The sequence below is a fragment of the Elaeis guineensis genome, chromosome 4 (genome assembly GCF_000442705.2).
Source record: "Elaeis guineensis isolate ETL-2024a chromosome 4, EG11, whole genome shotgun sequence".
Classification (NCBI taxonomy): Eukaryota; Viridiplantae; Streptophyta; class Magnoliopsida; order Arecales; family Arecaceae; genus Elaeis; species Elaeis guineensis.
The window spans coordinates 10,078,145-10,094,220 of record NC_025996.2 but is presented as its reverse complement, the minus strand read 5'-3'; the positions used below and the strand labels follow the sequence as shown (position 1 = coordinate 10,094,220).

General features: G+C 35.7%; 1 protein-coding gene across 1 annotated transcript; it reads left to right on the top strand.

Moving 5' to 3' along the window:
• The first annotated feature begins 2,333 nt into the window (after positions 1-2,333).
• On the top strand, positions 2,334-16,023 carry LOC105043982 (D-xylose-proton symporter-like 2). The gene is given in 16 exon segments (XM_073255493.1): positions 2,334-2,638; positions 2,723-2,781; positions 2,974-3,065; positions 4,206-4,284; positions 5,029-5,088; positions 5,197-5,263; positions 5,351-5,475; positions 8,162-8,263; positions 8,355-8,723; positions 8,853-8,900; positions 8,992-9,069; positions 10,100-10,162; positions 11,600-11,698; positions 14,066-14,102; positions 14,105-14,202; positions 15,622-16,023. Coding segments are annotated over 15 exon segments (1,500 nt in total). The 5' UTR covers positions 2,334-2,638; positions 2,723-2,730; the 3' UTR covers positions 15,754-16,023.
• Positions 16,024-16,076: the final 53 nt, after the last annotated feature.

Genomic DNA, 16,076 nt, shown 5'->3' with positions numbered 1-16,076 from the left:
ACACATGTGCCATGTCCCAAGGCATGTTGATGAGGTTTTGAATAGAGTGTATTTATGATTGTTACCTCTTAGAATGTCTTTTGGGCCCACTAGTTACATGTGCAACGAACTAGTTTGAAATAAAACAAGGAGCTTTCATTGTATTTATAAGAAACCTGTAACTTGCAGTTCCTATTAAGTAATTTAAGGTTCAACCAAGGATTTTGATTAATTTTTCCGTAACATCTTCCTTTATGGAGTCAGCAGTCTTGGTGACTATGTAAACTCCTAATCTGGGGATTTGTAAGATGGGATTCATCCAGGAGCTTACTTATGATTAGCTTTATGTTGACCAATCTTCTTACCATGCAAACTTTATCTGCAATCTGTACCTTAAAGATTTCTAAGTAATTTGAAATCCAGTTGAAGGCCTTTACTTAATTTTCTCTTGATAATTTTTGTGTTCTTGCCAACCCAACCACATAATGGGTCCATGCAACTTTTCTTCTATGCCCCACAGCATATCCTTTGTTGGGGAAAAAAATGATAATCTTCAACCGAAGGACATGTGGCAACCTCGGTGACAAGTTGGCCCAGATCATGCGATGACCTCGGCTGAAGATCATCCGACCTCATCGCTCATGATAGATTGGGAATAGGTTTGGCTAATGACCGCACCTCTCGTAAGGAGGTAAAGGCTTCAGGGATTCTTTCCAAGGTCCCTTCTCACTGTGAAATATATCAGCATGATCTTAAACCCCGTTGAGATTACTTGGGCGGACTCGTGAACAAAAAGGCTCATCGAACCTTACTTCAGTCTTCATACCTGGCGAGAGCATCCGAACTTGGCTTTAGACGCGGAGATCAAGCCTCAGCTTCCGGCCTCAACTTCAGCTTCGACCTTCATTCCATCCGAACTCGATTTCGATTCCAATTCGGATCACCTTCACCTCCTCCAACTTTGGCTGAATGTATCAAAGACCTTCGAAGCGAACTAACCCTTGGAATCTTGCACATTTTCGAATAAGATACAATCCAGCTGGCCAAGAATCAGATGAGGAAGAAAAAACCACCACATTTCGATAATCATAGTCCAAAATCTCGCCACGATGCACCGAGTTGATCGTGATTAACTATGATTATCATCTCCAGACAGTTACGGGCACCGTCGACAAAAGATAAAAAAAAGGGACTCCTAAAGTATGAAAAAATACTAAAAAGTTCTTTCTCTCTGTTGACAAATTTCTGACTTGAGCATCGGAGGATTTTCATCGGAGCCATTTTCGATTAGGAACTTATTTTATAGGTCCGGCGTCGCCAAACTCCAATATGTCTGAGCTCCAGACGAAAATATGCCACAACATCCTTTATAATATTATAATAACTAGAATCTAGCACATGTGATATTTGTACATGGAGCTGAAACTGTATCGGATGCAGATTGGATAATAGCATATTCGTATCCATATTTATTTTATCTAATGAACACAAATATGGATACAGATATTATTCGATCGAAAAAATTCATATCCATATTTATTTTAAATGGATACTGAAAGTATGGATATAATTACGGATATAACTTAGATAATTAAATTTTATAATTATAAAATTAAAAATATTATTAAATATATGATAAATCAAGTTAATAATATATTTATATGTTGTATATTTTTTTAAAAAATTAATAAGTGATATATAAAATTATATAAGATTACATATAGATTCGAATATTCGGATATGGATTGAATAGTAGTTTATCCATATCTACATCTATTTTTCTTTAACGGATATGACTACGAATATGAATGTTAGTTGGATCCTAAAATTTTTATCCATATTTGAATTAATCAAATATAAAAATAAATTTGAATGGATAATATCTATATCACTTTCATCTTTATTTATACATATGCCATGCATGTCTCAGGGGAAAAAAAAACTGTGGGGACCGGCCTATGCGTATTATTTTGTTTTTATTTCAATTTTCAAGGAGAGGTGGGTTGAGCTTTCAGGTTTGAGAATCAGCTGCATGAAAACTTGGGAAGAACCTTTCCCGCGACAGGATCTTTGTTACGTTTCACGTTGCCGCAATTCTTGTTAGCTTCCGTCAGTCGTTGCCGTCTCCCTTGTCCTAAGTTTCAATCTCTACCGAGACCTGAGGAAACGACGGCAACATTAACTCATCCGACGTGGCACCTTATCCGCCACACACACACATCGTTTTTCTTGCGTATCTTTCAGACCCGTCGACCGTAGGGCCTCCAAGAAACGCTGTAAGACTGCAGCCCATAACCGTTGCACGGTGGCTCGTTGGACTGGTTCAAAGAGATCGATAACGTTGCGCGCCCTTCAGACCTTTCGCCATATCTACGAATAAAGCACAAACATTCATGCCAGGGGATGCGGCAGGGGCCGCGTATCTTGAGTCTTGAACGGAGACGATTTAAACGGAGAGGTCCGACCAACGAGCGCGCTCGTGCCCGCTTCCCTTCTAAACTTTCTGGAGGTCGGACCATCGAGCGCGCTCGTGCTCGCTTCCCTTCAAAATTTTCCACCTTCCACCGTCCCTGCCGACTATTTAAAGCCCGCCCGAAATGAAAATCCTAACCCTAAGCCTATATCCATTCAGAAGAAATCGAAGCTCTTCTCTTCTGCTGTGAGTCGGATCCTCCACCTTCTCCTCTTCCGTTTTTAATCGATCTCTGGGTGCTTAAGGTTATTTCCTTCTCTCCTCTTTTAGCCCACGAAATGGCGTCGGCGATCTCGGATCCGGAGCTGTCTAGGGTTCATCGGAAAGAAGTAAGATTTCTCTTTTGCCTTCTTGATTTTCTTGAATTCTTTTTTGATCGGATTACATTGTAGGATGTTTTTTTTTTACCTTCCTGGGGTTTGATTTTAGGTTATGTTTGCTTTGGGTTTCCTAAAGTTGTTTTCTATTTATTTATTTATTTTTCTTTTTTTCACTTTCTTCTTCATTGTTTGATGGATTAGGTAAAAGGGAATGAAATAGACAATCCAAGAGAGCCTTTGATCAATGGTGTTGGTTATCATGAGAGCTATTCTGCCAATGCGGCGATTCTTCCGTGAGTATATCTAACCGCTTGTGATTTCGGTTCGGCTTACAGCAGTTGAAACTTGAAAGCACGTTTCTTTTACTTAGTTCTTGATTTGATCTTCGATTCATTTAGCACCAGGGGATGTGTCTGTTACTTTGACTTAATCGAATTCTTCTCAAGAAAAAATAAAGACTAAATTGAAAAAGAACCAATGTTGGCACTTATTTCTTTATTCTTGCATATGGAAGCACAAGTTTTAATTCTTTAGAGCTCTTAGTTCTGCTAAACTTCTAGTTAAACTAGCAGTTTTAAACCTCGTGCTAACTATTTGAGGCTGCCTTTGGATTTCAATCCCTCGGCTGTTCTAGCAGTTCCTAGAATTATCCTTGGATCAATTGAAGAGTCTCCTTTAAAACACAAGCCAAGTTTTATTCAACTTGTTCCACATTCTCAGTTTTCCTGGAATATGATCTCTTATTTGGTATAGCAATATAGTTTCATGATAGTGATGTATGATAGATTGAAGGGGAACTACAAGGCCTGTAGCATATGATGACAAATCATGCCATATCTTATAGCCATGTATCACCGCATAAATGCGTTCATCAGTTAAGCTTAGTAAGTCCTCTATATTTTATAAGTTTGAGTAGCATTGCATCTTCAGTAGGTTTAGTTATCTTAATGATAGATTTCTTTATTTTGTTAAGATATCTTTATTTTTCACCATTTTTCTCAATGAAGGACTAAAACTTTTTGGAATGCAGTTGTTCTACGAGCTTATATTCCTTTCCTATCACAGAAGATTTGCTTCATCTTATCTACTCCTGCAGATAAAGATAATGCTTAGTAATTGCAATTAAAGTCACTCATATTTTTCTCTTGTTCTTTAAAGTCCCACTGAATCTTGATTTGCACCAAAATTGTGTCTTGATAAAGAAAGTCTTATGCATGCTGGTCAATAGCTTTAAAAGTAAATGTCATTATGCAATATCATATGATAAAGTGGTGGGTTCAAGTTTTGAAAATATCAATAAATTGCACTTGCTTTTCTTGCAAGGAGTAATAAACTTAGGACCAAATGATTAATTTATTGATTAACTTAAAAGTTTAGCATTCCCTTCATAAAATATCTCTTTATGATTTTACAAGTGACTGCTTAAACTTTAGGTTTTTATTCCCAGCATTAGGAGCACTGCTTTATGGTTATGACATAGGTGCTACCTCTGGTGCTACAATTTCTCTGGAGGTATGCTATGTTATTGACATTGGATTTTTTTTTTTAATTTTTTAAGTTTGACTAAAATGTAATAGAAAGTCAAAGATTTTGTGTTTAGTGTATTCTCTGGTCTTGTGCAGGCAGTACTAGAACGAGAGGCTTATTACTGGGTATCCCATGCATGTTGTATTATCATCCCATATTACAGAATGTATGAAGTTTACTAGAATTTTGTAATCAATATCTCTAGCAGCTTATATCTAGTTAAACTAGCAGTTTATATATCACTTTTCAGCTGTACAAGATTGCATTTGGTCCTTGTTCAAAGTGCATTTGTCCTAAGTTTGCTGAAAATCATTTTATGATTGGATATCTCCATTTACATTGAGATGATAAACTATGGTTAAAGTGACCAAAATGCTGGTTTTTGTAAATACACATTTACTTATTTATTATTATGCTCAATTGGATAATGGATCTTTTCAAATGAGTATCTGTCCCAAATTCACTGCAGACAACTAAATTACCATATGATTTTTTCTTTTTCTTTGCTTTTCTTTGTCATAATGATGCTGAGAGCTACATTGGTCGTATTTACAGAAACAATAGGAAAATAACCAATGTCAGATGGTAAAACCTTCCAAGCCAACATGGAACTTCCTGTCCATTGAAGAGGGGTGCAGGATCTAGTCTATAGCTCTATTTCCAAATCTCAAGTCTTGTTACTTGGTTTTGTTTCCAAAATCCTGGTATGCTAAGAAATTTTTTCTGCAGTCATCAACATTAAGCGGGACAACATGGTATGATTTATCCTCATTGGAAATTGGGCTTGTGGTGAGTTGCTACACATTATATTGCATTGCCATAAGACTAGTCATGGTTTTAGTTAATATTTTTTTTAAATTTCATTATGTAATTGTCCTTTTGTTGTGAAAATTGCAGGTCAGTGGTTCTCTCTATGGTGCCTTGATTGGTTCTGTTTTGGCATTTAATATAGCTGATTTTTTAGGTTTGTTACCTCTTCATATGCATTTGATACTTTATTTCCAATATTACAGTATATTGGAATCTAATAAAATGTTAAATATAATTGAAGGAAGACGAAGGGAGTTAATTCTCTCTTCTGTTCTATATCTTGTTGGAGCTCTAGTAACAGCATTGGCTCCTACTTACCCGGTTATGGTGGTTGGACGTTTTGTCTATGGTATAGGAATCGGACTGGTAACTAAGCTCATCATTCTTGACTGTTAATATATTTGCCTTTTGTTCCTTTTATGAAGTTTACATTCATGGATATTAGTCCAAGCTGCTAACTAATTGTTGGATTGCCTATCTTAACTATTTGACTTCACGCAAAGGTCCTATCTGATGCTATGAAAGATGTTTGTTATGTATTATCAAAATGTACAAGCAAGTCTCAAGAAGGCATAACTTGACACATAGACATTAGATTTATATGATATACTGTAGAGAAATCTAGTTAAATCTTTGGGGCTAAACCACAAATACAGGTTAACAAGTGGCTAGAGGCTTTAGCCTTTAGGTACAGTTTTTGGATGCATTTAGATCAATTCTTGTGTAATTTTGCCTCGTTCAGTATTAGAGTTTTATATTTGTAAGGTGTCTTTTCTGTATGTATAAGGTCTACAGTAGAAGTCTTGATAGTTTAGGTTTATTGGAAATTTTAAGCTGTCATTAAAGGACTTGCTGGGACAGGGTTGTTTCTCCAAGATTAATAGTACTGGTTTTATTATACTGTATTCTGTGTACTCCATTTCTTAATTCTCCTTTTCTTCTTATTTGATTTAGAGTATATCTTATTATTTTTCTTGTGCTGTTCAGTGTTGAATTTTTTGTTTGTGGGTGCTTGTTATTTTGTTTCTGTAACAACATTTTTTTTCATTGTCTTTTGACCAGCATCTCTTCTTGAAGTTTATATTGGCCATATGGTAGCATTTCTTGAGCTTTGTTTTGCACCAAATGGTCTTCAATTCTCATGATTCTACCTCTGATGCACCACTCCTAGTAATTTTTCCTTCCTCCTTGGACCATAGTCCTATTGCTACACCCTGCATGCTTGTGTCTTGATCTTGATGCATTGCTGCTTTTACTGCTGTGGCTTGTGTTTGATAGTTTTAATTAATTCTTGCAATCATTCACCACTGTCAGGATCTTTTCTTCAAAATAATATGGGTTTACAGTAGAAACAACCTTGATCTACTCCCTTCTCCCAGCCTTCTTACCAGATGGAGTAAACATGCCTTTTTTTTTTTCATGGTATTTTCTTTGAAGAGACCCATAGATAATCTCTACTGTCATCATGCAATCTATGCCCTCAAATAGGACTCACAAGTCACAGTAAATTCGAGGGTTTATACTTTGTCATCTGGGTTCACAAGAACAGTATGGTAATATAGCAATATCTTTGTCATCCATGCTACTTATGTGGCATCACATTTTTGTCTTAATGTTAATTAGCACAATAATACGCTACTTCAACTACTACTCATTTAGGATATCTTCAATATCAGTAGCAGATGAAGACCTCTTCACTGCATTCTACCTCAAAAGTTTTGCACTCTTCTCGAGGGTACTTGTTCCTTTGTAGTATAAGTCATCTGGTGTGTCTCCTTTGTGTTTGTGTGTTACAGGCATGTCTGGAAACACCAATTATTCAATGAATCTTGGAAGCCACTGATGACAAGTTCCTTCAAGATCCAGCTCAGTGTTGTCGATAGGCAACTGGCCTTTATTTCACATATGTCAGACTAAACATTGCATGTGTTTGTGGATTCTTCTGACTGGTACACAGCTTCCTGTGCATTCCGTCAAATTTTCAGGGAATTGGTATTCCTGATTTCCCCCTTTCCTACTAGAGCTCTATGTATGTACTTGTGTTGATTGGGACGGTGATATCCTATATTATTTCTGTGAAGGTAAAATTTTATGTGAAATCTTGCTTTTGCATTGAGTACTATATGATGGCTGATGGCTCAGACCTTGTTTGGCTTTGTTGCACATTCTTTAGTTTGGGCATCATCCTCATTGTTCCCATGCCTTCTAGTTGTCATAATTCTTGTGCCATCCAGTTTACTAGAAATAGATCTTCTTAAAGTAATAAGAGAGATTGATATCATTTTATATTGTCAAAGCACTTATTGACCCATCCAATTGAGTAGACTTTGTTGCAGATAATCATACAACCTTGCACTTTCAATAAATGCTTGGAAAAATCTAAATCTATTAGCTCTTATGAGTTTAGAGGGTGTGTTAAAGATGTTGTAGATAAGACATTATGCTAATATGTAATGCTTTGCTGGACCTGTTTCTCCCATCAATGATTGTTAATGTATCACTCTAGTGCCTTGTTCCTTAAGTCAAAATGCTCATGTTTGATTCATGTAACTTCAAGGACTGCACGTTGCATTCCAATATGAGGTTACTGAGAGAATTTTAGGTGCCCTACTATTTTGATCTTTTTCTTGTGATGAGCAAATAGCAATATCAGAACTTGATGCTTCTTTAAGCACTGTTCATGCAGACATTTTTCTGTTGATTTATTTCTTCAGATGATGTATCAGGTCTTTGTAAACAAAAATAGCAAATTATCTGTATTTACACCCGAAGCAGATATTATCTTTTGTTCTTTTCTGGAACACTGTTCATGCATCCATTATTTTGTGAGCATGCTAATAGCACTGTTTATTATTTACTAATGTAAAATGCAAATTAGCAGAATCAACAGCTAAAGCACATATTGTCCTTAGTCCGTTTCTGGAACATTGTTCATGCATCCATTATTTTGTAAACATACTGATAGCATCAGCCAATCTATAGGCTACACATGCTGCTCCAATGTAGCATCCATTATTTTGTGAACATACTAACAGCATCAGCCATTCTATAGGCTATGCATGCTGCTCCAATGTATATTGCGGAGACTGCTCCAAGTCAAATTCGAGGCATACTTATCTCTTTGGAGGAGTTCTTTGTAGTTATTGGAATGCTTGTAAGTGAAGAGATGCCAGAATTGTATTTTAGTTAAATTTTTCAAAATTTTGAACTATAGAGTATTTTTTTCATTCTGGCCTTTTATGCAGTTTGGTTATACAGCTGGCAGTTTCGTTGTTGGTTTGGTAGCTGGATGGCGCTATATTTATGTTACTAGTTCCCCAGTTTGTCTAATAATGGGAATTGGAATGTGGTGGCTGCCATCATCACCTCGATGGCTGCTTTTGTGTGCTATACAGGGAGAAAGAAACATGTCAGATGCTAAAGAATTTGCCATTTGCTGCTTGTGTCAGCTTAGGGGTCAAAGTGTTGATTGTTCCGCTTCAAAACAAATCGATGCAATTCTGAATGAACTTTCATATGTTGATCAAGATAAACAAGCAACATTACGTGAGATTTTTCAAGGAAAATGCCTGAAAGCCCTTGTAATTGGTGCTGGATTGGTCTTCTTTCAGCAGGTTTTCTACAGTGTCTTACATTTTTTAATTTGATAATAATCTTTCTATGAATTCTATGTTTCCAATATTAAAACACATTGGGTGGATTGAGATCATGTTCTACTTGCTCATTGCTTTCTTGCTTATCAGGTCACAGGGCAACCAAGTGTGTTATACTATGCTGCAACAATCCTTCAGGTATTCTCACTGATTGCTAATTTATGACTTGGAGTTATTCTCATTTTGTAAACTTACAAATTTTTAAAACTAATGAATTTTGTGCTGGCAGAGTGCAGGGTTTTCTGCAGCATCTGATGCCATTCGTGTCTCAATTCTTCTTGGTTTACTGAAGGTAGATACCTCTCAGATAAGAAAAAAATGAATATAACTGCACATTGACCCATCATGCATCTCCATAGTGGCGGCCTCCTATGCCTATTGCCTAGTCTGTTTTTTTATTTAGTTTAAAGTTCCTTATGCAGAATGTGATGCCGAGTTTTTGAATAGTTAGTAGATAAGTTTTAGCTCTACAAATTAACTAGCAAGTCTTAAAGCAATGCATGCTATGCTGGAGCATGTTTTTGTATCCTGGCCTAGCTTTCCCCTTATACATGGCATCATCTTTTTCGTTGAAACTTGTCATACCGGTGAATTAACTTATCAATTTGAATTTTGATGTGGACAAACATGATCTCTAAAAAAGGTAATTATTCACTTATGTTTTAGTTAGCCACTAAATATGGTTATCCAGGCAATTAATTGTTCCGGTGGCTTCTCATATTTGGCTTGAACTTCAAATGTACTAGTTATTGTCAGCACATGCATTGCATGTACCAAAAAGAAAAAAAAAAGAAAGAAAGAGAATCTTATTATGAATAAAAATATTTCTTTTGGGTCACATCAGGGGCTTTGGAGGAGACCAGCATATGCTGGATCCCAGTTCTTTAGACATGAGACACGAAGATAAAATGCGGAGGCCATTTGGACCCCTTCTAATGAGATAAACATGGGGATTTGGTGGCTTCACTTTGTGAGCCAGCTTTGCTTGTCCAACTTCTAGGGTTCTTTTTATTTATAGTGTATGGCTTCATATTATCTGCGCGCTCCAAGCTTGCTTTATGATTTCTTGGTTTAAATCTAGTCAAACCCAGTGATATTGGTTCATTAAACTCTTCTGTTTTGGTCAGACTGAAGGCCATTATAATCCTCTAGTTACAGATAGTATGTATGTGGCTTTATGTTATGCTAATTATATATGACTCTTTTTTAGGATGTTATATGTAAAATTGTCTCTGCAAGTTTTTTTTTTTCCTGAATTCAATTGATTTGTTCATGATCTATTTTCTTTTGGTAGGGCCTAATAATTCTTTCTCCTTTGTAGTTGTTATGGCTGGGACTGCTGTTCTGTGATAGACAGACTTGGTAGAAGGCCTTTGCTGATTGGAGGTGTTAGTTGGATAGTAAGTTGCCTTGACTTCATTATCAAGCACTATATTATAATTGTGAAGAGTCTAAGTTGAGAAGGCCTCCTTCAAACTGTGTTCATGTTTGAGGAATAAAGAAAAAGATTCAGACTGAAGCATATTCTCATCTATGTATTTTTTTTTAAAAAAAGAAAACACATGAAAGTAAAATTATAACCATCAGTGTCATTATGTGATAGGTTCATGTAAATTCATCACATCTCAGGAAATTGGTTCGGAAATGTGCAACAAAGACTATGGCCATCTCATCCAAATGATTTTTGTACAAGACATTTGACCAATACAGGTGTTCAAAAATCAAAATCATTTTGTGATCAAACTGTGTAAGTTGTATATGCAATTATGCAGTCACAGTTAAGTATAAAAGACTGCTCTTTGATCAGGTGATCGTTGCTTTTTATAAGTTCTAGGTTTCATGTGAAGCAGTACACCAGTCCAATATTTGTGGCTTTTTTATTTAGAGATAATCTATACTTATTATGGTTTTGTAAATTATATGAGTACTATCTTGTTTAGAGTTGATCATGCACATGCGAAATTCATATATGTATATGCATAGTCACAAGTTTGGCATTCGTGAACATTTTTTTTAATTAGTTAAAGATTTGGAATTTGGGGAAAAATTTGTTTCAAGCTGGGAAATGCTTTGGACAGCAAAAGATAGAGAAAATATGGGAGAGATGAAAACAATAAACAATCACAAAAACATTCCCACCAGCAATAATAAGTAGCAGTGTAGCACTATTGATTTATAATTCATAAAATTTTCTTCAACTAATTGTGAGTTTTCCATAAATAACTTGTAAAACTAACGAATAAATTGAATAATTAAATATAGAAAACTTGAGCAATTCCTTTACGGAGAATAATTTGGAGAATCAATTGGCCAAGGGAAAAATCAAGAATAATTCAATAGGTGCACAATAATTTAGGGATATTGTTGTTATGGATATATGTACGCATATATATACAATGCTTTCATGTTTCATTGTTATTGTTGTTATGGATATATGTACACCTATATATACAATGCTTTCATGTTTCATTGTATTTGAATAAGTTGTGACACCAGTGAAAGAGCTGGATAGTTACAAGTGGTGAGCATAAGGCTGGGTCAAATAACCTGATGCATAGGTCTCTTTTGTGTAAGAAAACTTGGCATTTTAAATTGTTTGTGCACCATTCTGATGCATCAACAAGGAAATCTGGAATTTTGTGCCATGTGTGATGTGCTAATACTGCTCTTAGGTACTAAAACTTGTAATTTATCCAAATGTCAGTAAGTGTGCTATAAATGTATGTGCTTGGATAAATCTCTAAAGAAAGATGTGGAAAAGCTATGATACTTTATGAGATGTCTTTGGCTGTACTGTTTTCATCTGTTGTTAAAGATGTAACCCTGTGATATTGCAGGTAATCTCTTTGTTCCTATTATCTTCATATTACACCTTGTTAAATGATTCACCATTTGTGGCTGTAATCGCATTGCTGCTATATGTTGGTTGCTATCAGGTATTTTTATTTTTTGCCAATTTTGTTGCATGAAAATATGAAAAGCATTTCTTATGGTTTACATTATGGGCGGGCTCATTGATTGTAGCTCTGTTTGGATATTCTTCTCCTCTATATAAAATTGGCCACATTCCTCGGCAAAAGTCCGTTCCTACTCATTGAATTCCTTTTTTATGTACTGCATTTCAAATTGATGCTGTAACTTGAGACATGCACCCTGATATAGCTTCTACCACTTAATAATTTGTTTAGAGAGATGTGTGACTTAGTCTTGATACAACACTATAGGCTACTTTAATAAATTTCTAGCATGCCTTCTTCTCTAAAAACCAAGATGGATTGTGCATGCAGAATTTGTCATGAGAAAGTGCGAGTCTTAGTTAATGCAACAAATTCTCCGATAAATTGGGGACTAGGGGGGCATATGAGAGACCAAGTGTGGAGAGCTGCTTGGTAAATGATGGCTTAGATGTCGAATCAGACAAGGGATCAGATGATGTTTAAGGACGCATGACCATTAGGGAGAGGTTATGAACTTTGAGAAGCACCAAGGTGGCTAGACTAGAGAGGAGACATGAAGTCGTGATGCTAGTGATAGGCATGTCTAAAAAGAGAAATGGTATTGGAGTGTAAATAGAGCATAAGTAGCAACCATGACAAATTACCAGGACAAATGAACACAATATGATAAGTCACCCTTCACCGTGGATAGATATTTCGATGATTGAGTGAATCTCTAAAATAGTGACTTGTTCAATGCAAAACTACATGGTTAGAGTAGGTTGAATTTTAGGTTAGTCAAATAATTAACAAGCAATAAAGATTAATAGCTAATCAGTTGATAATGCATAAATCAGCAGATGGCTGTTCATATGAGAAACGATCTATCTCTGTCTTTAAGACATTAAAACCTTTCAAATCTAGAAGAGTCTTGAGATGATTGTATTGCAAGTTTGCTTTAGTAAGCATTGTCTAATCCCAAAATTATTTGGATCTTAGGGCAGGAGATGCAGAAAAATTTTATGATTGAATGGCTGGTGTATGTTTGATAAATAATCATGTTGCCACAAAGGGAAAACTATTTTTCCACTTCTATTTTTTCTTTAACATATGTGTGCTGTCTGCTATTTTAATGGAGATGCTTTTGACTGTGGTCTTAACACATTTGATGTTTAACTGCATCAAAATCAATTACTTTGTACACGCTAACATAAAATGCAAAAGGATGGCAGCATTAATGATTATAGTTTCTTTCCCAAAGTTAATATTAGGCTGAATAATTTGGAAATGCTTCTAGAACCTCATGAGGTTGTGTGGACAAAATTATTTCATATGTATAGAAGCATTGGAATGAGGAGGCTACATTTGTGCGGATGAATTTGGCAACAACATGAAGGAAGATATGTGAATTTAATAAGTAGGAGAGTTTTAGATGACTATGCCAGGAAAGCTTAGCTAGAGTCTAGAAGGGAATCAAGTGATCAAGCATCCAGTTTAGATATTATCTTATGCATTATTGATGTATCCTTATGGAATAGTTTTGCTGTGATAATTTCTGCATTAGTGCATGATATATATAATGTTCTCCAGTCTTTTTTTTTTTTTTGGTGTCCTAAATAGATGTTTGATTATCTTGTTATCTAATTTATCAAAAGTCTCGAACTCTGTTCATAGCTCAAATTTAAAGGTTTGCTTTAATCTGTTTTTTCCCCTAACTAACAAAAGTAAAGATAAAAAGAAATAAGCAGCTGAACTGTGAAAACCAGAGTGAACCATATAATTTCGAATTTTGTATAATAACTAAATAATTTCTATAAAGTTCTAGATAGGACAAGGGACCTTTAAAAAAAAGCTGCTTATCAACCTTATCTGAAGTTTGTCAAACTAGATAGAGGAGTGTTAGATGCACAAACATGCACAAAGCACTGCACTTGCAGCCTCGTATTGCCACATCCCAAATTTAATGTAAAAGCATATATGTTTTTCACTTCAATACATTGATTATGGAATGCACAGCAGCATGAGGCTGTGAGTGCACTGTTTCATGCACACTCACATGTCCATTTAGTAATTTAAAAGTATGTATCTGGGAATGATGGCTTTGTCACTTCTATGTAATCAGACAGATTAGTGTCTTGGAGCATATAGCATGTGTCTAAGTACAACATATATATAAAGTGACACTTGTTCTTCTGCAAAACATTTAATAATGTTGATAAAAGATGATGTTAGTCATAGATCGGAGTATCATCAATATGTGAATTCTTGTTTGAATTAGTGGGTGTTTGCACATCAAATTTAGTGTCTATATCCATGCATGTCAAGGATTTTTAGCAGTGCAACTTTCTTATGAAGATCATTCTGCAGTTATCATTTGGTCCCATTGGTTGGCTGTTGATTTCGGAGGTTTTCCCTTACGGCTAAGAGGGCGTGGCTTAAGTATAGCAGTGCTTGTGAACTTTGCTTCAAATGCTCTGGTGACTTTTGCTTTCTCGCCATTGGAGGTACTTATGCTGTTGAAACTGATTTTCCTCTCTGTAATATTATGTATGGTTCACTAATTTTATCATTTAAGAGATATGCAATGATTAAGAATCTGTGTTTAAGATTGCATAGGCAAAAAATACTGGTACAGACACATGTATAATGCATCTAGCTGGTAGATCGGTACTCTTATCCTTCCATTAAATGGATAACCAATGATTGTGCCCACTAACACTTCGTCTAATTCCAATTCATCTACAGAGTTAGACTTCGACTGGCACTTCTTCTAGCCATGCCCCGCATGATTATTTTGGAAGAATAATTTGGCATTGGTCCAGAGATATCACAGAAGCTCAAAAACATTTAAATAGAAAGGCATGTCTAGGTCTAATTTTACCTTTAGTTTTCAGTGCCTAATCAGAAACTTTTCATGTGTATACTATACCTAAGCTAAGACTTCAGGAAGGAGCATCATTGAATATACTTCATGTTAGATAACACATTGTACATATGAACTTCTGAAAAACTACTAGTGCATTTCTCACTAGTGGTATAAGTCAGTATATTCAGAATGGTTACCATGAAAAGCTCACTCAGAAGAATACATCTGCATTTGTGCAATTTTTGAATGCAAATTATTGTTTTCCCCTCTAATTAGCACCGTTTGTCCTTGTGACATGAAAAATCCTATTACTTTGTTCTTAGTCATCCAGTAAATAGTTGATAAAAAAATCCTGATGACTTTTTTGATGTAGTTACTAATGAACTAAAACTCTCAGTAGTCAGTAGCGATGAGCAACCAACCAAAGATTTTGAAATCATTTGTTGCTGTTGATTGACTAATCAGACTATCTTTAGCAGCCATCTTGACCACATGGTAGTGATTTAGATCCAAACTTTTCAAAATGGATACCATTTTTCTGACATTGCACTTGCTACAGAGCATTTGTTATATTCAAAAGGTTTGCATGTAAATATCGTGTTGCTAGTGATTGGCTAATCTGACTAATATTGGCAGCCATCTCAACTGAAGGTAGTTATCTACATTCCTTACTGTTTAATCTCACTATCACTCGTTTTTTACGTCATTCTTATTTCATAGTAGTTACTGACTGTCTGCAGAGGATTCCATGCAGCACCTGTTATCTACTCTCCAACTTTTCCAAAAAACATATTGCACTCTGCACATGTATGCTATGCTTTTCTCTGTGTAGGAGGCAGTGCGCCATTCAGGACTTTTAATGTTGTAGTTAGCTGTGACTGATATCGACTTGAGAAATGGATCGACTCTTGTGGCTGCATAGATTTCTATGCTGGAATTTTGAATGTCATAATTACCTATGACTGCCAGATCTCCCTTCGGTTTTTTTTTTTTTTCCTAGTTAATCTATGAGTCCTCATACAGCTGAAGTCACTTGCTTTACCTTTTATTGTTACAGGCTTTGGTAGGAACTGGTATCCTCTTTGCTGGTTTTGGAATTATTGCAGTGGCTGCCCTTCTGTTCATATTTTTTGTCATACCAGAAACAAAGGGGCTCACTCTGGAGGAAATTGAGGCCAAGATTTTATAAAGTTCTCTCATCCATGCAATTTAATAATCTGCAACTGAGATCTTTGGAAGGACAGAATCCTATCTTCTCCATATAAACAGTTAAATATCTCTTTTGTTGGGATGTCCCTTTGCTGAGAACTTGTATTTAAAGTGACCATGTATTCAAGGTCTGTGAATCAACAATGGCTGTATCTCCAAGTATCATCACCTACAACTTGGATGCACTTAAGGAGTGCAGTCACAAATTGCATTTATAAATTCATGGTACTGTGACAAATTACAGCATCAAGACTGACTTTGTTTGAGCTGTCAACCCAGCATTACCTTGCATGCAACAGCAAA